This window comes from Lagenorhynchus albirostris, chromosome 7, assembly GCF_949774975.1.
Source record: "Lagenorhynchus albirostris chromosome 7, mLagAlb1.1, whole genome shotgun sequence".
Lineage (NCBI taxonomy): Eukaryota > Metazoa > Chordata > Mammalia > Artiodactyla > Delphinidae > Lagenorhynchus > Lagenorhynchus albirostris.
The window spans coordinates 94,542,015-94,563,889 of NC_083101.1; the positions used below are offsets into that span (position 1 = coordinate 94,542,015).

At 43.1% G+C, this 21,875-nt stretch overlaps 1 protein-coding gene across 4 annotated transcripts in view; it reads left to right on the plus strand.

Moving 5' to 3' along the window:
- SYK (spleen associated tyrosine kinase) overlaps window positions 1–16,674 on the plus strand; it is a 103,983-nt gene extending 87,309 nt beyond the window's left edge. For 3 of the 4 annotated variants that reach the window (XM_060153567.1, XM_060153568.1, XM_060153570.1), the window contains 3 exons: window positions 9,624–9,764; window positions 11,139–11,251; window positions 14,034–16,674. In XM_060153567.1, coding sequence (XP_060009550.1) covers window positions 9,624–9,764; window positions 11,139–11,251; window positions 14,034–14,106 — 327 coding nt within the window. In that variant the 3' untranslated portion in view covers window positions 14,107–16,674. Of the gene's footprint in view, window positions 1–284; window positions 743–9,623; window positions 9,765–11,138; window positions 11,252–14,033 lie in introns of those variants that run through there. The other variant, XM_060153569.1, reaches the window with a different exon arrangement.
- Window positions 16,675–21,875: the final 5,201 nt, after the last annotated feature.

The following is a 21,875-nucleotide window of genomic DNA, read 5'->3' on the forward strand; positions in this document are numbered from 1 at the left end:
AACCAGTGAATCTCTGAAAATCAGTGGGGAAGAAAATATAGAAGGCAGTATAGAAGTAAAAGGCAAAGGATCAGGAACAAGACGATGGAGTAGGAGACCCCGGCTTCTGTCCCCCAACAAAGATCAACAGTTAGACAGCTATCCGTGAATGAAACAGCTCTGGGAGAATGCTGGAGTCCACTTAAGAAGCTTTAGCAGCACAGTGGAATGAAAAACTTGAGAATAACTACATAAAAGGGGAAGGAACAATAGCTTAATTTTGCTTACGTCATCCCATCCCTCAGGTCAGCACTGCTCAGTGGAGGCAAGAACCCAGCTAGAAAGAGTTCTCTTCACCAGGAAAGGGAAAGCAGGGTGAGCAACCAGCTTCCCCAGCCTTTTGGAGCAGTGCACGAAGGACCTGCTTCAGTTTCACCCAACCCAGAGGCCAGCAAAACTGAGCTGTCTAGAGACAGCTAGGAACAAGGAAGAAGGGAGAAGAGCGGGGGCTACCACTATCAGCTACACAGCAGGAGTGAGCATGGTTCCTGGTGACCTACTCTGCAAAGGAACCCCAGCAGCCTTCACTACTGAGGACTTCAACCTCCCTTGCAGATGCTGCAGATCCCCCCAGCTTTCATCACGCAGGATCTCATCATGGACTCCCCACAGATTTCACTGCTGAGGGTTTTTGCCCTACAGGTTTTCTAATTCACCAGACACCTGAGTCCCTCCCTACTCCCCCCACCTCACCCACTGGGGAGCAGGATCCATACCAGCAGCCCGCTCCAGCTGCTGCAGCTGCCTGGACCCCAATGGCTGATCCCCACCAGCATGTGTGCACTCGTGGCTATCTCCTGCAGCTGTGCACCTGCACGCTGCCAGCTCAAATCCCATTACTGGCCTCCACTGCTGTGCATATACCTGGGATGAGCCTGTGCGGCTGCAGGAGTGCACTCTGACAGCCAAGGCCCCTATGGCATCTTGTGGGCTTGGATATAGCCCTGTCTCCTGTCACTGGCCTGCACCACTGGGCTCACCTGCAGCTGTACACTTACACACTGTCAGCCCAACTCCCATCACCTTTAGTGCCACGCATGTACCCACGGCAAGTCTCTGCAGCCACAAAAGAGCATGTCAGTAGCCCAGGGTCACTGCAGCTGCTAGCGCACCCACAGTTGGCCTCAACCTGTGCTGCTAGGCCCAGCCCTTGCCACTATGTGTTTTGCAGCCAGCCCCAGTCACTACAGAGGCAGCTGCAGCCAGCCCCCACAGCTGAGTGTATGCACACCACTGGCTCTGGCCACTGCCAACACCTGCCTGGTCCCTAGCTGCTGGGCCTGGAGGTACCACTGAGGACCCCAACAGCCCTTGAAGCCACTGCAGATCCCCTATAGCTATTGCCAAGGAGCACACAGTTGTTGTTTTGTGAACCACAGAGATGTAAGCAAGTGAAACATCAAGCCCTACCCCCAGACCTGGAGCTATCACATACCCTTGCACTTGATATCCTGTACCCTAGACCAGCAGTCCCCAACCTTTTCGGCACCAGGGACCAGTTTTGTGGAAGACAGTTTTTCCACACACCGGGGGTGGGGATGGTTTGGGGATGATTCAAGCACATTACATGTATTGTGTACTTTATTTCTATTATTACTACATTGTAATATATAATGAAATAATTATACAACTCACCATAATGCAGAATCAGTGGGAGCCCGGGGCTTGTTTTCACTTGCCACTCACTGATAAGGTTTTGATATGAGTCTGCAAGCAATTGATTTATTATGGGCTCTGTGCAGTCAAACCTCTCTGCTAATGATAATCTGTATTTGCAGCCACTCCCCAGAGCTAGCATCACCACCTCAGCTCCACCTGAGATCATCAGGCATTAGATTCTCATACGGAGCACGCAACGTAGATCCCTTGCATGTGCTGTTCACAGCAGGGTTCGTGCTCCTATGAGAATCTATGCTGCCACTGATCTGACAGGAGGCGGAGCTCAGGTGGTAATGCGAGCAATGGGGAGTGGTTGTAAATACAGATGAAGCTTTTCTCGCTTGCCTGCTGCTTACCTCCTGCTGTACAGCCCAGTACTGGTCTTTGGCCCAGGGGTTGGGGACCCATGCCCTAGACCCAGGGTCAAAGTATGCTCCAGCATGCTCCCACCCACAGGTGAAAGTCCTTCCTTACTGAAGTCACCCCATACAGTCTGGAAGAGGTGGCTGCATCTTCAAATGTACAGATACCTACACAAGGCTGCAAGGATCATGAAGAATCAGGGAAACATGACACAACCAAAATAACATGGTAAACTCCCAATAACTGATCCCCCCAAAATGGAGATACACAGATTGTCTAACAAATAATTCAAAATAATTCTGCTCAGAGAGCTACAAAAGAACACAGATAAACAATTTAATAAAAATCAGAAAAACAGTACAAAAACAAAATAAGTTCAACAAAGACATAGAGAACATAAAAAAGAAGCAAACAGAACTTCTGGAGTTGTACAATACAAAGACTGAACTGAAGAATTCAATGAGAGTTTCAACCACAAACTGGACCAAGCAGAAGAAAGAATCAGTGAAGTCAAAGACAGGTCATTTGCAATTAGCTAGTCAGAGGAGCAAAAAGGAAAAAAAGAATAAAAAGAAGTGAGGAAAGCCTACGGGACTTATGGGACACCATTAAGAGAAACAAGTTATATATTTCTGAAGTCCAAGAAGAAGAGAAGGTGAAAGGGGCAGAGAACTTATTTTTAAAAATAATGGCTGAGGGCTTCCCTGGTGGCGCAGTGGTTGAGAGTCTGCCTGCTGATGCAGGGGACACGGGTTCGTGCCCCGGTCCGGGAAGATCCCACATGCTGCAGAGCGGCTGGGCCCGTGAGCCATGGCCGCTGAGCCTGTGCATCCAGAGCCTGTGCTCCGCAACGGGAGAGGCCACAGCAGTGAGAAGCCCGCATACTGAAAACAAAAAATTAAAAATAAAAAAATAATGGCTGAGACTTCCCAAATCTGAGGAGAGATTTGGACATCCAAGTTCATGAAGCTCATAGGTCCCCAAATAAATTCAATTCAAATAGATCTTCTCCAAGACACAAAATAATAAAATTGTCAAAAATCAGGCAAAGAGAGAATCTTAAAAACAACAAGAGGAAAAAAAGCTTGTCCCTTACAAGGGAGCTCCCCATAAGGCTACCACCAGATTTCTCAGCACAAACCTACAGGCCAGGAGAGACTGGAATGATACATTCAAAGTTCTGAAAGAAAAACGTTGCCAACCAAGAATACTTTATGTTCCAAAACTGTCCTTCAGAAAGGAAGGTGAGACAAAGACTTTCCCAGGCAAACAAAAGCTGAGAGAGTTTATCACCACTAGATCTTCCTTACAAGAAATTCTGAGTTCTTCAAGCTGAAATAAAAGGAAGCTAATTAGGAACATGGAAGCATATGAAAATATAAAACGTACTGTTAAAGGTAAGTATATAGTCAAATTCAGCATACCCCATTACTCTAATATGCTGTTGTGTTAATCACTTAATGCTGATATAAAGATTAAAGAACAGAAGTATTAAAAATAGCTATAGCTACAATAATTTGTTAATGGATACATGATACAAAAAGACATAAATTGTGATATCAAAAACATAACATGGGCTTCCCTCATGGCGCAGTGGTTGAGAGTCCGCCTGCCGGTATAGGGGACATGGGTTCGTGTCCCAGTCCGGGAAGATCCCACACGCCACAGAGTGGCTGGGTCTGTGAGCCATGGCCGGCTGAGCCTGCGCGTCCGGAGCCTGTGCTCCACAATGGGAGAGGTCACAACAGTGAGAGGCCCGCATACCACAAAAAACAAAACAAAACAAAACATAACATGTGGGGAGGAGTACAAGGGTAGAGTTTCTGCATACAATCGAAGTTAAGCTGTTATCACCTTAAAATAGACTTATATTTATAAGATGTTTTATGTAAGCCTCAGGGTAACCACAAGTCAAAAACTTGTCACAGATACATACAAGATAGAGAAAAGGGAAGCAAAGTATACCACTATGGAAATTCATCAAATCAAAAAGGAAGACAGTAAGAGCGGAAGAAAGGAGCAAAAGAAATTTAAAACATCCAGAAAACCGTAATATGGTATTAGTAAGTCTTTACCTATGAATAATTACTTTAATTGTAAATGGATGAAATTTTCCAATCAAAAAAGCATAGAGTGGCTGAATGGACAAAAAAAAAAGTCAACTATATGCTGCCTACAAGAGACTCATTTCAACTTTAAGGACACAGAAAAACTCAAAGTGAAGGGATAGAAAAATATATTCCATGCAAATGTAAACCAAGAAGTAGCAGGTATACCTATGTTTATATCAGACAAAACAGACTTTAATCCAGAAACTGGTACAAGAGACAAAGGAGGTCAGTCATCTTATAATGGTAAAGGGGTCAATTCATTAAGAAGATAAAATAATTGTAAATATACATGTACCCAACATTGGAGAACCTGAATATATTAATCAAATATTAACATATCTGAAGGGTGAAATAGATAACAATATAATAATAGTAGCAGTCTTCAATACCCCACTTTTAACAATGGATAAGTCATAGAGAGAGAAAATCAATAAGGAAACATTGGACTTGACTTGTGCTTTAGACCAAATGGACCTAACAGAATTTACAAGAGAATTCTATTAAACATATCAAGAAGAATTAACGCCAGTCCTTCTCAAACTATTCCCAAAAATGGAAGAGGAGGAAATACTCTCAAATTCATTTTTCAAGGCCAACATTATCCTGATACAAAAGCCAGATACAAGGAAAGAAAACTATAGGCCAATATCCCTGATGAATATAGATGCAAAAATTCTCAACAAAATACTAGCAAACTAAATTGAACAACACGTTAAAAAGATCATACACCATGGTCAAGTGGGATTTATTCTTGAATTCAAGGATAGTTCAATATACTCAAATCAATAAATATGATACCCCACATTAATAGAGTGAAAGATAAAAATCATATGGTCATCTTATTAGGTGCAGAAAAAGCATTTGACATAATTCACATCATTTCATAATAAACAGTCTCAAAAAAGTCAGTATAGAAGGAACATACCTCAACACAATAAAGGCCATGTATGGCAAGCCTACAGCTAACATCAGACTCAGTGGAGAAAGGTTGAAAGTTTTTCATCTAAGATAAGGAATAAGACAAGGGTGCCCACTCACACCACTGATTAAACAGTACTGGAAGTCCTAGCCAGAGCAATTAGGCAAAAAAAAAAAAAAAAAAAAAAAAAAGAAAGAAAGAAAAGAAGAGAAATAAAAGGCTTATAAACCAAAATTACCTCATCTCTATTTGCAGATGACATGATCTTATACAGTTGACCCTTGAACAACACAGATTTGAACTGTGCAGGTCCACTTACACATGGATTTCTTTCATTAGTATGTACTACAGTACTACACAATCCACTATGGGTTGAATCCATGGATGCAGAACTGTGGATACAGAGGGCCAACTGTAAGGTTATATATGGATTTTTGACTGTGTGAAGTGTCGGCACCCCCAACCCCTACGTTGTTCAAGGGTCAACTGTATATAGAAAACCCTAAAGACTCCCTCAAAAAACTGAAAACTAATCAACAAATTCAGTAAAATAGCAAGATACAAAATCAACACACAAAAAGCAGTTGCATTTCTATACACTAATAGTGAACTATCCGAAAAAGAAATAAAGGAAAAAAATCTCATTTACAATTGCATCAAAGCAATAGAGTACTTAGGGATAAATTTAACCAAGAAAGTGAAAGATCTATGTACCAAAAATAAGAAATTGATGGAAAAAAATTGAAGAAATGGAAAGATAACCTGTGTTCATGGATCAGAAGAGTTAATATTGTTAAAATGACTATGCTACCCAAAGCCATCTATAGATTCAATACAAATCCCTATTAGAATTCCAGTGGCATTTTTCACAAAAATAGAAAAAATAATCCTAAAATTCATATGGAACCCAAAAAAACCCTGAATAGCCAAAGCAATCTTGAGAAAGAACAAAGCTGAAAGCATTATGCTTCCTGATTTCAAACTATGCTACAAAACTGTAGTAATCAAAACAGTGTGGTACTGACATAAAAACAGACACATAGATCACTGGAACAGAATCAAGAAACTAGAAATAAACCCATGCATATATAGTCAACTAACATTTGACAAGAGAGTCAAGAATGTTCAATGGAGAAAAAATAGTCTCTTCAATAAATAGTGTTAAAAAACTGGATATTCACATGCAAAAGAATGAAATTGGACCTCTATATTATAACATTCACAAAAATTAACTCAAAATGGATTAAGGACTTGATTGTAAGACTTGAAACCATAAAACTCCTAGAAGAAAACATATGGAAAAAGCTCCTCAGTGTTGGTCTTGGCAATGATTTTTTGGATATGACACCAAATGCACATGCAACAAAAGCAGAAATCAACAAGTGGGACTACATCAAACTAAAAAGTTTCTGTACAACAAAAGAAACATCAACAGGATGAAAGTTCAACCTACAGAATGGGAGAAAATATTTGCAAGCCATCTATCTGATAATTGGTAATTATCCAAAATATATAAGTAACTCATACAACTCAATAGTAAAGCCCCCCAAATAATCAGATTTTTAAATGGGCAAAGGACCTGAATAGAAGTATTCTATTTTTTTCTATATTTCTATGACAAAAGAAGACATTCAAATGGCCAACAAATACATGTAAGGGTATTTGACATCACTAAGCATCAGAGAAATGCAAATCAGAACCACAATGAGATGTCTCTTCATACCTGTTAAAATAGCGATCACCAAAAAGATAAGAGATAACAAGTGTTGTTGAGGATATGGAGAAAGGGGAATCCTTGTACACTGCTGGTGGGAATGTAAATTGGTGCAGCCACTATGGAAAGCAGTATGGAATTTCCTCAAAAATTAACAATAGAACTGCTGTATCATCTGGCAATCCCATTCTGTATATGTATCCAAAGGTAATGAAATCACTATCTCGTAAAGATATCTTTACCCCCATGTTCATTACAGCATTATTTACAATAGCCAAGACATGGAAACAACCTAATATCCATCAATAGATGAATGGATAAAGAAAATATGATATGTGTATGTGTGTGTGTGTGCATGTGTGTGTGTGTGTATGTGTGTGTTGGCTTAAAACTGTAGACAAATATATAGAATGTATTCAGACATAAAAAAGAAGGAAATCTTGCCATTTGCAATAACATAGATGGACCTTGAGGGCATTATGCTAAATGAAATAAGTCAGAGAAAGACAAATACTGTATGATATCATTTATATGTGGAATTTTAAAAAGCCCAACTCATAGAAACAGAGAGTAGATTTTGGTTGCCAGGGTTTGGGAGGTGGGGGAAATGAGAAGATGTTGGTCAAAGGGTACAAAGTTCTAGTTATAAGAGGAATAAATTCTGGGAATCTAATCTGCAGCTCGGTGCCTAGAGTTAACAGTACTACATTGTATAGTACTTGGAAGTTACTGAGAAAGTAGATCTTAAGTGTTCTCACCATTACAACAGTGACAACAAAAATTAGCAATTTTGTCAGGTGAAGGATGTGTTAACTAACCTTATGTTGTAAACATTTTGCAATATATACGTGTCTCAATCATCATACTATACAAAAAAAAGAAGCCATGTTAGAAGCAGCTAAAAGAGACTGAACACAAATGAAAAGATGGGAACATGGAGAATTTCTTTAAGAAAACAAAGTGAAATGGAAAACATTAAAGAGTTAAGCAAGATTAAAGAGAAATGATAGTGATGAAAGCAGATTAGCTCAGTGCTCAGAGAACTGTGCATGACAGCGTGAATTTGTGCAGCAGGACTGTAAATGCAAATGCCCTTTAATCCAGCAACTCCTTACAAGTACTCTACACACAGGGAAGATACACACTGTCAGTAATGTTCATTCTAGCATGATGTGTAATAGCAAAAATCAGTAAACGACTTAATGACCTCTCAGTAGGAGGCTGGTTAAATCAGTTGTAGCAGATTTATGCGAAGCATACAATTAACTCTCCTAAAAGTGACTTTCTTTGCATGTGCTGACATAGACATATATCTATGACACATGGTTAAGTAGAAAAAGTAAAAAGTGCAAAATGTATATACCTATAGCTTGATTACCCCTCAAGAAAGCATATATTACCAGTTTATACTTATATGTAGATTTTTCTGGAAGGATTCAAGAAAAACGATCAAACGTGCTGTCTCTCTTGGTGAGGATTTGGAGCTTGTGGTGGAGAGAGATTCCCTTTTCATCATATTTAGGGTTTGTCAAAGGTTTATCTTGTGATCAGTTTAAAATTCAGAATAAACTTGAAATAACACACATGACTAGATTGTCCACAACTTTTGAAATCAAAATCTGGAAATGATACATAACATGAATGAGACAGACATATAAGCAGTGTGTCATTTAGAGAAGTGCCCTAGCACCTGTGGTCTCAGATTGATATCCCCGAGTTGTCTCCTCTGACCACCGTAGGGCAACTCACCTCCCTCCCTCCACTTCAAGAGATGTCACCCAGGTTAGAGTGACTTCCATGGGAGGTATCAAGACTTCACTACACCACGCTGAACCCTAAAGCCCCAAAGAAAGAGTTTTGCTAGGCAAGATTTTTATCTCTTTACTAGCACCTGCTTTTTTAAATTAGAAAGTTTACAACTTTGTTTTAAATACTAGCAAACCATCTCCCCCAAAACAGTGTTGGCTTAAAGATGTAGACAAATGTACAGTAATAGTTAAATATATTATGAACAACCTAGTATTTCTTGGAGCAAAACCATGAAGTAATATTCAGGCCTGACTCTTGCATTGCCACGCCAAGCTCCAAGAAGCTGTGAGTAGACAAAGGAAGAGGTAAGAGAAAGCGACTAAAAATACAAAAAATTCAGTCTGAACCTTAAAAATATGTATTTAAATTTTTTAAATTTAAGATGTTAATATTTAACATATTTTTAAGATTCAGACCAGTTATATACACACAGGCATTTTGTGAGTCATGATTTTATTTCTTTTTTTTAATTATGGTAAAATGCACATAACATAAATTTTACCATCTTAACTGTCTTTAAGGGTACAGTTTAGTAATGTTCAGTACATTCACTTTGCTCACAACCCATCTCTAGAATTCTTTTCATCTTCCCAAACCGAAACTCTATACCCATTAAACAGCTACTGTCCATCCCACCCTCTCTCCACAGCCCCAGGCAACCATTATTCTACTTTCTGTCTCTATGAATGGGACTACTCCAGGGGCATCAGATGAGTGGAATCATACAATATTTGTCCTTTAGTGACTTGAATTGCCTACTTCACTGAGCATAATAAAGGGTAACCGCATGGTTCATCCATGTCGTGGCGTGTATCAGAGTTCCCTTCCTTCCTAAGGCTGAATGATACTCCACTGTATCAATATACCCCATTTTGTTTATCCATTCATTTGTCGATGGACATTTGGGTTGCTTCCACCTTTGGCTGTTGTGAATAGTGCTGCTATGAACAAACATGATGTCCACCATTTTATTCTTAATGAAACATCTCTTTATGTGCTTGGTTTTCAGGCCCAGACCCACGGGAAGTGGCCCGTGAAGTGGTACGCTCCGGAATGCATCAACTACTTCAAGTTCTCCAGCAAGAGTGACGTCTGGAGCTTTGGAGTGTTAATGTGGGAAGCATTTTCCTACGGGCAGAAGCCGTATCGGGTGAGCTACATTTGTTTCATTTCCTAATTAACAGACCATCAAAACAGATAAGCCCCAGATTATCTTTAAAGGACCCTGAAAATCATCAAATCTGGACACCCTTTCTGAGTCTTTATCTTTTGAGAGTGGGGGGTGAATATGATCTCACTTTATTCTAAACTGAAAGAAATATTTGAAGCTATCTGGACAGTATGTGGGGTTTTTTTAATTGTGTATTACACATATAAATATGCATAAAATATGTCAACAAAAATTCAATTAACTATCAAGTTAAGAAGGGTAAAAGGGAATTTTATTTGAGCCAAACTGAGGACTATAACCCAGGAAGTAGATTCTCGGAAAGCTCTGAGAACTGTTCCACCGTTAGAAGTCAAAGGCACAGTCATATATATTTTTGAGACAAAGGATCATACATCAAAATGACATACCGATATTTTACATAAAGGTCACTAGGGATACACAGTCCAGGTAAACATGTACAGAGGGAGCGGCAAGTCACCATGACCTACAGAGCTAGGAAAGAGCACTGTTTTTTAAAGAAGTTACAGTGCTAGCGTCAGAAGAAAGGAAAAAAAGTGATCTTTATGGTCAAACAGACACTCCCATCTTTGAGGAGCTCTGGTTAATGTGTAATGCAGATGCACACTGCACAGCAGGGAGGGAGGGAGAATGTCCAAACAAACACAGAATTTTGTTTAATTTTTTTCTTGTCCTGCCTTAAAATATAAATTTTATTTCATCAAATGTATACCCAAATCACCATTTATTAGATTTGAAATAGAAATAATGGCTATTCCCGTTATCAAATTTGTAGCTGTTACCTTTTTTCTTTCATATATATATATATACTGAAAAGTGCACAAATCCTAGGCCACAGCTTGATGGATTTTCACAATTGGGACACACCCATGAAGCCAGCCCCCAAATGAAGAAACAGAACAGAAGCCCCCCTTTCCCCCTGCACACACAAAACTTACCCCAAGGGTAACCCATCTGACTTCTAGCATCATAGATTAGGTGCTCCTGGTACTTCCCTGGTGGTCCAGTGGTTAAGACTTCACGCTTCCAATGAGGGGGGCCCAGGTTCGGTCCCTGGTCAGAGAACTAGATCCCACATGCCGCAGCTAAAAAGATCCCACATGCCACAACTAAAGATCTTGCACATGACAATGAAGATCCCGTGTGCTGCAACTAAAACCCAGAGCAGCCAAATAAATATTAAAAAAATAGATTAGGTGCTCCTATTTTTTGTACTTTATATAGTTGAAATCACACAGCATGTACTCTTTTGTTTCTTTTGGGGGGTAGGATGTATTTGTTTTGTTTTGCTGCGTGCTATGTTTAAAAAGCTCAAGAATATTTTGTGTGTTTTAGGGAATGAAAGGCAGTGAAGTTTCTGCTATGCTGGAGAAAGGAGAGAGGATGGGGTGCCCTCCAGGGTGTCCGAGAGAGATGTACGAGCTGATGACCCTGTGCTGGACCTATGAGTGAGTACCCAGCCCTTCCTGCCATTTAGCCCAATGCTCTGGTGGCAGATAGAATTGCTGAGCACTAAAAAGGAGCATGAATTCTGTCTTTTCATGAATCAGGGATGGGCTCCTTTCTAAACAAACAATGGGGGGAGAGGTCTTGCTTCCTGGACCACACACTTATATTCTTTAGTCTAAAGAGTATAGACAATTACTCTAATTCGGGATATCAAAATTTAAACGTAGATAATATTGGCCAAAGGGTGGAGGGGTGGTCAAAGTAAAAACATACGCTTAAGGGTCTGGTCTGGTGATACGTGCTATTTTGGCATGAGCGGATGGCAGAGGTACTTAGCAGGGGGATGTCATACTTCCTAATTCCTGACCACCTTTCAGAGTGAGGCATGACCACGGATGGTGGCCAGTTCACAGATGGATTGGCCAAGGTAGCACTTCCCGAGAAGCAACTCAGAACTTGGAACAGTGGCCCTAGAGTCTGCACTGAGGGGCCTCACATGGCCTGCCTGGTAGAGCACATGTGACGTTGTAGGCAGGTGATGTCCAGGGCAGCTCAGCTGGCAAGGGAAACACACTGCACCTAAGAATCAGGGACGTGGCCTTTGACCTTGCCTGGGTTTGGCAGCCTGGACATGCATCATGGGGAAACCTCCAAGCCATGGTCTCTGTCCCTCTGACACTGAAGTGTGCATATAGTGCCCTTGCAACTTGGCAATGATGCAGGTCTGTCATCCAGGGGAGCTCATATATCTGCCAGTAGATTTGGTACTTCGAGGGTCAGGTTTGTTCTCAGATATGACAGCTGATATTGCAAGAGTATCTTCAGGATGATGGATATTGCAGGTGCTTTCAGATGCCACCTGGGATTCTGCAACACCCCGGGAAGCATCTTCCACAACTGTAGCTGGGAGTGGAAGTGAAGAATCTCATTATTATCTAGAAGTGACCCAGGGTCAGCAAAAGAGAGGGCAGTTATTTCCCTGCCACTTTCCTCATGGAGGTTACAATTCTGGGCTAGGCAAACAGGAAACAAATTAACCCCAACATAAACGCCTGATTATGTATTGTGATGGGTGCTATAGAGCAAGCTACAGGGAGCTTTGAATGAGAGTAGAGAGTTTTGGGGGGAGGGTCATACTTCCATTGGAGAGTCCATACTGGCCTCTTTTAGGGAGGGGCATTCCAACCGAGAACTGCAGGTTGAGGAGCTTGAGTGCCGGCAATGCCCCCACTAGGCACGAGGGTCAGAGCGGAAAGAGCACCCCAGACCCAGGTAGTCGGGAGTGACCAGGACGCTGGCACACACACAGGACACTTGACCACCCTCCTCTGCAGAAGCTCAGTGATGTCCTAGAGGCAACCTCACCCGTGGTATAAAGGAGAGGTTCCCTGGGAAACCTGACCAGGTGTCTTTGCTGAGGGCCAGTCTGTACTCCTGTTTCCCTACACTAGTTTGTTTGCTTGGTGCTAGGCTGCTGGGTGGATGAAACCCTTATAGCAAGACTCAAAGGGACTCTTGGTGCATTTGGATCCCCATGGTAGGAGTAGAACACCCTGTTTGGCAAAGATGTTGAAGTTGTGTTCTTTGGCTTGAAGTTTAGTAGCAGGAGGGGGGCTTTCCTTCCGTGTGGACACAGGTTTCCACACATGGTCCTACATCCCAGGCTTGGCCATCACGTCCCCTCCTGCAACACAATGTGGTGGCCAGAGACATCTTCCCACAGTGAGTGTGGTCTATAGACATGACCACAGATGGCTGATATTTTTACGCAGTTTTATTGCCTGCTCTTGAAAGCTGTAGGTGCAACCATTTGTTTGATGCCCTTTGACAAGACAACCTATTTTGGTTCTGTAGAAGCCACCCTGCCCTTATAACAGTAAATGATTCTTGGTTCCCATGGGTGGTCCCTGGCTGTTCTCTTATAACTAGACTGAACCGTGTGAAATCACAGTTGTTGTAGGTCAAAAAGGTTGAATGTGGACAGTTCATGCAGTTTAACCTCAAGTTCTATGTCACTTTTTGGGCAATTTTACCCACTTGCAATATAGCCAAAACTCTTGCAAAATAAAATTAACTTCCAAGCAAGGATAGACTCTCCGAATTTTAAGAAATACTTGCTTCCAACTGATTCTGTTCAGTATGCCCATGTTAGAGAAAGCAGAGTTGTCTATAGAAGTTTGTTTAGAGGTTGCAAGTTGTTAAAAAAACTTTTACCCATGGTTTATATACATCATCGCCTCACCTGCCAACAGTGACAGAAGTAAGGCCTGGCCACATTAAGGTTTAGAATAGCAGCGTCTTTTCAGAAAATCCAGAGCCATCTGATTGGGGTGTGGGGAGGGGAAGTTTAAATTGTGTCCACATTTTTTTTTAAAAAAAGATTGAGTCAAATGTTAAATATATATCTGCAGCACACTGACCAACTAAGTATTTTCAGACACGTTCTGTTTTGCTAGGTCATAAGGAGACAGTCTCTGAACCTGCGGTTAAAAGATCCTGACTTTGAGAACAAAACTTTCCCATCTTTAAGGTGGACAGGAGTCACCTGGGAACCTTGTTGAATGCAGATTGGGTTCTTTAGGTCTGGGGTGGGCCTAACACTGTATTCCCCAGAGGCTTCTGGTCAGCCACACTTAGAGCAGGGATGCAGTGTGACCGCAGGCTCATGAGGAAGTGGGACGCGCCACTCCACTAGCGCTTGGCCTGCAAAGACCCCTGCTGTGACCAGCACTTTTTCACAAGCATTGATAACAAACAATAATGCCTCTCTTCCCTTTGCAGCGTGGAGAACAGGCCCGGATTTGTAGCAGTGGAACTGCGGCTGCGCAATTACTACTACGATGTGGTTAACTAACGGCTCCCGCGCCCTTCTGTGGCTGCCTTTGAGCAAATGAGCAGTCGAGGGAAGACTATTCCAATGCTTTGATTTTGAGTCTCCATCTTCCTCCGCCCCGGAGAGCCAGCTCAGGTGGAATGTTCCACTGACTGTCATTCCCCAAAGCCTGTCCTGGAACACGCCCTCCACAAAGCAGCCCGTCCCAGAGGAGCGGTGGGAAGACAGACGGACACCAGGACCAAGGGTCCCGTGGATTCATGTGTGTTTCTTGTCTGTGTGGCAGGTTATTTGCAGGATTTGTTTCCAAATTTCTTTCTGTCTTTTCAGTTCTCGGGCTCCTGGGCTGCATTTGAATACCCAGCATCACCATAGGGTGCTGAACCCTCTTGCCCATTTCGGCTGCATTTTCAGTGGCCAGAGGGTGCCCTTGGCTTGTGATGCCTGCCGTGGAGGGAAGGAAGGGAGAGGAGAAGAGGTTTGACTGCCTCCAGAACATGGCTCCTACAGGTCCCAAGACTGAGCCCTGCCACTGAAAAACATTCCCCGATAAAAGTGTTTTGAGGCTTAAAAAAATCAGGCTGGACCACTGCAATTTCTAAGCCTGTAGCCCAGTTAAGGGAAAATAAGAAGTATGGATACCGCTTTTGCTCTATGTGTTCTGAGGCAGAAGACTCACATCTGTATGAAAAATGGAGCCTGTTGGAATGAATTGGCTTGGCTTACTTTCTCCCCAAAAACCTCTCTGAAGACTGTACTTGACTGGAGACTAATAAATAAAGTTCTTCGTGGAGACCCAGTAGGGAAGAGGATGTCTGTCATCTCAGGTCTGACCTAGGACAGACAGCAGGGTACAGCGGGCTGTCGTCTGCTTAGTGGGGTCCAAGCTTGCTCTCCCCTAGAGAGGGGCCGCAGCCAGAATTCCCTGACTTTTTCTGTATTCATAGTGAGGGACAACCTGGTGGCCAAGGTCATCTAAAGAGGAGTTTCTAAGGCAAGTATCAATTCACAATAAAGCCACAGATCCTGACCCTCTCCACAAGTAAACCTCATTGAGTGTGACTTTGGGTTGAAGATACAAGACCCGAGAATTTTTTTCTAGTCCCTGAGTCTTAGTTAATCCTTGGCTAATGTTTGATCTCATTGATATCAGATTTGCTGTAGCCATCCTTCTTAGGTCAGTCGAGACACATAAACTCAGACCATCTTGTCTTCAGTGGTACCTAAACATTTAAAAGTGTACATCCAGCCTATGGCCAGAGAGGAGGCCCCACTCATGACAGGGGAGCCAGGCACGGAGAAAGGCAGCAGTCGGCACCCCAGCTTAGCCAGCAGAAGACATGGGTCCACTGGTAGAACTTGTGTTAAGAAACTTTCAGAAGCCGCCCGTGCTTTTTTGCCACATGGTGGTTTAATCATCGTGTTAAAGAGAGGATCCCTGTGTGCTGAGCAGATACTCAAAACAATGGCAATGCACATTTAGAGTCCCTGAGATTATAAAGATGAGTGACACAATCTCTGTGGTCAGGTTGTTTGTAGAATCATCACAGAAAGGGCTGGATAAAGCAGTAATGGCATCTGAGAAAGAGACCATCCATACACACTGCTGAACTCCCAGGGTCCTTCTTCTACCCGCAAAGTGTGTCTGTAGCAAGGCCACACACTTACAGGAATAGAGGGCATGCATGTCATAAACATGTAGAACTCTTGCCTTCTTTCCAGTGGGATTTTCCACACTGTCTAGCAGCTCAACGCACTTCCCAGGAGTCTGGGGATGAAGAACATCTAGAATGTGAGTGGGCAAGAGATACCCTGCCCAGGAGGCAGCCAGCACTCCCCTCCGCTCTGTCCTCTGCTTCTCCCCCTAGTGGAAAGAGGCCTGTGTGTAGAATTTTCACTGTGGCCGCTCGCCCAAATCTTGTCTAGTGAAAATTGTGTCCTGCGTTAGAGATAACTGTTCTCATCCCTGGGGTCACAGAGGAAGGCACATAGGGAAAGGCACCTTTGTGGAAGGATTTATGATGTAAATGAGCAAAATTTGGAAGCTTAGGGCTTACTGCAGGGCTGGGCTTTCACATGCATGCTGCCCTTCTGATGGGTCTAACCACGTCTTTACCTGGGTCTGGGCGCCCTCCATGTGCCTTCACCTTTTGGTCCATGTTTAGCAGGAACAAAAGGACAGCACATCAGACACACGGCCCTGGCCAGTACCAATTGTCTGCTGATGCCACAAACACTTTGTCACCTCAGTGGGACCAAAAGTTTTTGTAGCAGAAACACAGTTCATTCTGTGGTTAAAATAATTACAAGTGCTTTTTGTTTGAGCATGTCCTTCCCCTGCACTTGCTGGTACCAGCCTTGCCTTTGTCCTTTGCGTGGTGACTTCACATTTACCCCAGCCCAATGACTGCAACCCCACCTGGGTTTTCACATGTAGGGGTGACCGCCGGTTTATCAGGCTCCCACACTCCCAAAGAGCACACTCTACCTGTCAATCCGGGCATCATATTCTCCATTCATTTCAGAAGAGCAATCTTTTGTCACTGGACTTTTTTTCAACTGTGATTTTTAATAAAACTTTTAAATGAGCTTTGTGATGATTTTCATGGATGTGATTAAAGTATGATAGGTTATACTGTCAAATACACGGTGCCAAACAGCATTGTCAAATGTGCAACATGTATTTTAAAAAATGGTAAGTCCCCAGCCACATCCTAAAAAGATGGATGTATGCAGGCTGGTCGGAGCAGATCTGGAAGCTTCTGCCATGCACAGAAGGAAAAGGCCTGTCAAGGAGGGCCCTGGCCCACCATGATCCTATGTTCACGGGCAGGGGATCTGTCCAGCGAGAGCCTCACAGCTCACATCGTACACTAATGAGAGGTGGGCTAACAAGACAGAAATCCCAAAAGAGGCCAGAGCAGCATTGTGGCTGGTGAACTTTCCCTTTCTCTGTACAGATAGCTTAGGGAGCATTGGGGGTATCAAGAAAAGATATCCAGAGCCCCCATCCCGTTTTAAAGGAGGTTACACACATGCATGGACATCGCATACATACACATACATACACACACACACCATGCACATACACACACTGCAATAAGCACACATGCACACTGAACCTTATTCTGAATGACCACTTCAATGCCACTGTGGGGCAGACATCCTGCCTCAGAATACATGCTAGTGGATCTAGTCATCTCTCTTCTACCTGCTCTGGGCCTAGGTAAAGTACCAGAGTCTCTCCTGGCCATCAGCCTCCCTCCCAGCCCCACTAGAGGTCCCCCGGCTCCTGGCAGGCAGAGGTTTGGAGGAGACCTGGGTTGGCTGGCCTCACACTCCATTGGTGGGCCCTGAGACCAGGAGGGCCCCAGAAGGAGGATGACTGCCAAAAAGCCCTTTGGCTGGTTTCCCTGGAAGCAGGGCACAACAGGTGGTCTCCGGCACTGACCTTGGGCGAGTCATGCAAACTCAACCTCTTGATGTGCATGACTGCAGCTGAGGGTTACCCACTGACCTACGATGACATGTGTAAGTGCTGGCCACAGAGGCCAGGAGCCATATTCTAAAAATGCCAGTGGGCCCCACAGCCTGTGCCCCCAAGAGCAATGGGCGACCTGGTCGATGGGGATTCTGTAGGCCAGCAGGTGGCACTGTGTGACAGCTCAGGAAGTGACTTCTTCAACCCCAGGGAGGGCGCAGAACCCAGGTAATCACATGTTTGTGATCCTTGGAAGCAGGGATGTGAGATGGCTTTGTCACCAAAGTGAGCTCGGGCAGAGAGAGATTTTAAGACCTACCCTTGTCTTTCCAAGGGGAGGAGGGGACTTCAGAACCAGCCAATAAACACTTTCTCTTTTTAGAAGAAGCACCCATTAGACCTTGTCTGTCCCGAGCTGCTGTTAAGATGAGAGCTGCTGGGGCCTGAAGGAAAGGGGGGCGGCAGAGAACAGCTGACTTCCTGTAAGCTTGGGTGACTTCTTGTCCACTCAAGAGTTCCATTTCATTGAAATTGGCCCATTCTGGTGGTGTTGACTGGAGGAAGAGAATGTGTTTTTCCCATCCCACCCACACAGGCCAAACCGAGGGGTCTGAAAACTAACCCCCCATATGGGGGGGGGAGGGGGCTATGAATGACATTGCTATAAAGAAACGTATCAAATGACCACCTGATACATGGACGTGACAACTCATTGTGTGACCCTGAACTGCCTATCAATTTGTAGAACACCTAAGGCCAGGAGCATGAGTGGCTCCCAGCTTCTGAAACATAAAGCTGATTTTCAGAAAAATGAAAATAATTTGAAAGAGCCAGAAAGAGATTCTAGTTCAGGACAAACGATGCTGCCATTTCCCACTTTATGCAGCAGTTGCTTCCATCTAGACACTGGCTTGTGGCCTCAGGGTGGAATTTGTCCCTGCTTCAGGGAAAGCAAGTCCTCCTGAATCATGGCCTTTCTCAGGTATTGGGAGCCCAGCAGAGGCAAAGCACAGTCAGGCCCCAGGCCCTACACCTTTTCCTTCTCCCTGCTGTCCATCCAAAGAAAAACCGGAGAAATAGCTCACAGGTGTCTTCCTGCAAACATGAGTCTGGAAGACAGAGCTGTGCTCTGCACCCAGCAGTTCCCTGATCAAATAACACGGCTGAGTGCATTCCCATGTAAGGACTCTGGTGCCCCATTAGCCCAAAGTTCAAGGAATAAAGTGCAACAAAGACCTTTTCACACATTTTTTTCTAGCTCATCATTTTCCCGGCTTCTTTGACCACAGAAGCACTATTGTGCTCAATGCCTACTAGCAAGACCAAGCTGGTGTTCCTCACAGACTTTAGGAAATGCCAGACTTACCACGCAGGAGGGAGGGGTCTCTACAGTGGGAGACTGTGCACTTGTGGGAACGTAATTCTGTCCCTGAAATCGTCCAAGGAAACAGTTACCCTGTTCTTATTAGCTGAAAAACCAGCCCTGTCCTGTTCTCAAATGTGGATTATTTATACATCATGTTCCCTCTCTCTCTTTCCTTCTCTCTCTCTCTCTCTCTCTCTCTCATACACACACACACAAACACAAACACACATACACACAACACTGGGACACATATAATCAATCTTTCCTTCCAAGAAAAAGAAATAAAATGATAGCATTTATATACAGAAGGAGGGCCCAGGGCACATAACTTGATGTTTCATTACATAGAGCTCTTTTTAAGACCACTTATTTATTATTTTGTAGTTTTACAAAATTAACCTACATTAAGAAAGTACACATTTCCAGAGCCACCACCACCAAATCCAGCAAAAATCCACCTGGACACCCAGCACGTCCTGAGCTGATTCAAACCCGTCCTGTGCCTGTTTAAACTCATGATCTCACCAGCTGGGCACTGCCAGTCACTGCCCCTTTATGGGGCATTAGCTGACTAAGTGATGCTCTCAGCCCACATGTTACTCAGCTGAGGATATTTCCAGGAGCTATTTTCTCAGCGAGGCGTTATTTTACCCAAGTCGTGATTCATGAGACTTTATGCCTTTGCAGTCTTTGAGGTCTTCAAATGACTCAGTTTTCCATGACAACCATTCAACTGTGGAACAGTGAGTGGAAATTGTATGTTGGTCACAAACAACTCTTCCTCGTTCATAAAAGTAAAGAGCCAGTGTCTAGTACTGTTTATTCTGCATAGCGCATATGAAATGACACCATGAATTTCTATAAACCACCAAGGATGTCAAAGCTCTTTGGAAGACAGCACTGTTAATACCCACGGCTTGTGAACAGTTGCTCTGAGTCCCTCCTCCCCCAACATGGGGGAAGAGGTGGCGCCTCAGCTTCACAGACAATGAACAGGAAAGGAAAGGTAGGAAAGATCATTGATCAAGAAAACCATCTGGAAAATAAAAAAAGAAAACCATTTGAGGGACCTTCAAGATGGCGGAGGAGTAACATGTGGAGATAACCTTCCTCCCACAAATATATCAAAAATACATCTACATGTGGAACAACTCCTACAGAATATCTACTGAATGCTGGCAGAAGATCTCAGACATCCCAAAAGGCAAGAAAATCCCCACGTACCTGGCCGTGTGGCTGACAGGGTCTCAGTGGCCCGGCCTGGTGTCAGGCCTAAGCTTCTGAGGTGGGAGAGCCGAGTTCAGGACACTGTACACCAGAGACCTCCCAGCCCCATGTAATATCAATCGGTAACAGCTCTCCCAGAGATCTCCATCCCAATGCTAAGGCCCAGCTCCACCCAATGGCCAGCAAACTCCAGTGTTGAATCCCCCATGACAAACAACTAGCAAGACAAGAACACAACACCACACATTAGCAGAGAGGCTGCCTAAAATCATAATAAGTTCACAGACACCACAAAGCACACCACCGGATGCAGCCCTGCCCACCAGAAAGACAAGATCGAGCCCCACCCACCAGAATACAAGCACCAGTCCCCTCCACCAGGAAGCCTACACAAGCCATGAACCAGCCTTAACCACTGTGGGCAGAAATCAAAAACAACGGGAACTATGAACCTGCAGCCTGCAAAAATCAGCCCCTAAACACAGTAAGTTAAGCAAAATGGGAAGACAGAGAAATATGCAGCAGATGAAGGAGCAACGTAAAAACCCACCAGACCAAAGAAATGAAGAGAAAATAGGCAGACTACCTGAAAAAGAATTCAGAGTAATGATGGTAAAGTGATCCAAAATCTTGGAAATAGAATAAAGAAAATAAAAGAAACATTTAACAAGGACCTAGAAGAACTAAAGAGCAAACAAACAATGATGAACAACACAATAAATGAAATTAAATATTCTCTAGAAGGAATCAACGGTAGAATAACTGAGGAAGAAGGACAGATAAAACAGCTGGAAGATAAAATAATGGAAATAACTGCCAGGGAGCAGAATTAAAAAAAAAAAGAATGAAAAGAATTGAAGACAGTCTCAGAGACCTCTGGGACAACATTAAACACACCAACATTCAAACTACAGGGGTCCCAGAGAAAGAAGAGAAAATGAAAGTGTCTGTGAAAATATTGAAGGGATTATAGTTCAAAACTTCCCCAACATGGGAAAGGAAATAGTCACTCAAGTACTGGAAGTGCAGAGAGTCCCATACAGGATAAATCCAAGGAGAAACACACAAAGACACATATTAATCAAACTATCAAAAATTAAATACAAAGAAAAAATATTAACAGCAGCAAGGGAAAAGCAACAAATAACATACAAGGGAATCCCCATAAGGTTAACAGCTGAGCTTTCAGCAGAAACTCTGTAAGCCAGAAGAGAGTGGCAGGACATATTTAAAGTGATGAAAGGGAAAAACCTAAAACCAAAATTACCCTACCCAGCAAGGATCTCATTCAGATTCGATGGAGAAATTAAAACTTCTGCAGACAAGCAAAACTTAAGAGAATTCAGCACCATCAAACCAGCTTTACAACAAATGCTAAAGGGATTTCTCTAGGCAGGAAACACAAGAAAAGGAAAAGACCTAAAAAACCAAAAAACAATTAAGAAAAGGGTAATAGGAACATATACATCGATAATTACCTTAAATGTAAATGGATTAAATATTCCAACCAAAAGATATAGACTGGCTGAATGGATACAAAAACATGACCCATATATATTCTGTCTACAAGAGACCCACTTCAGACCTAGGGACACATACAAACTGAAAGTGAGGGGATGGAAAAAGATATTCCATGCAAATAGAAATCAAAAGAAAGCTGGAGTAGCAATTCTCATATCAGACAAAATAGACTTTAAAATAAAGACTATTATTAAA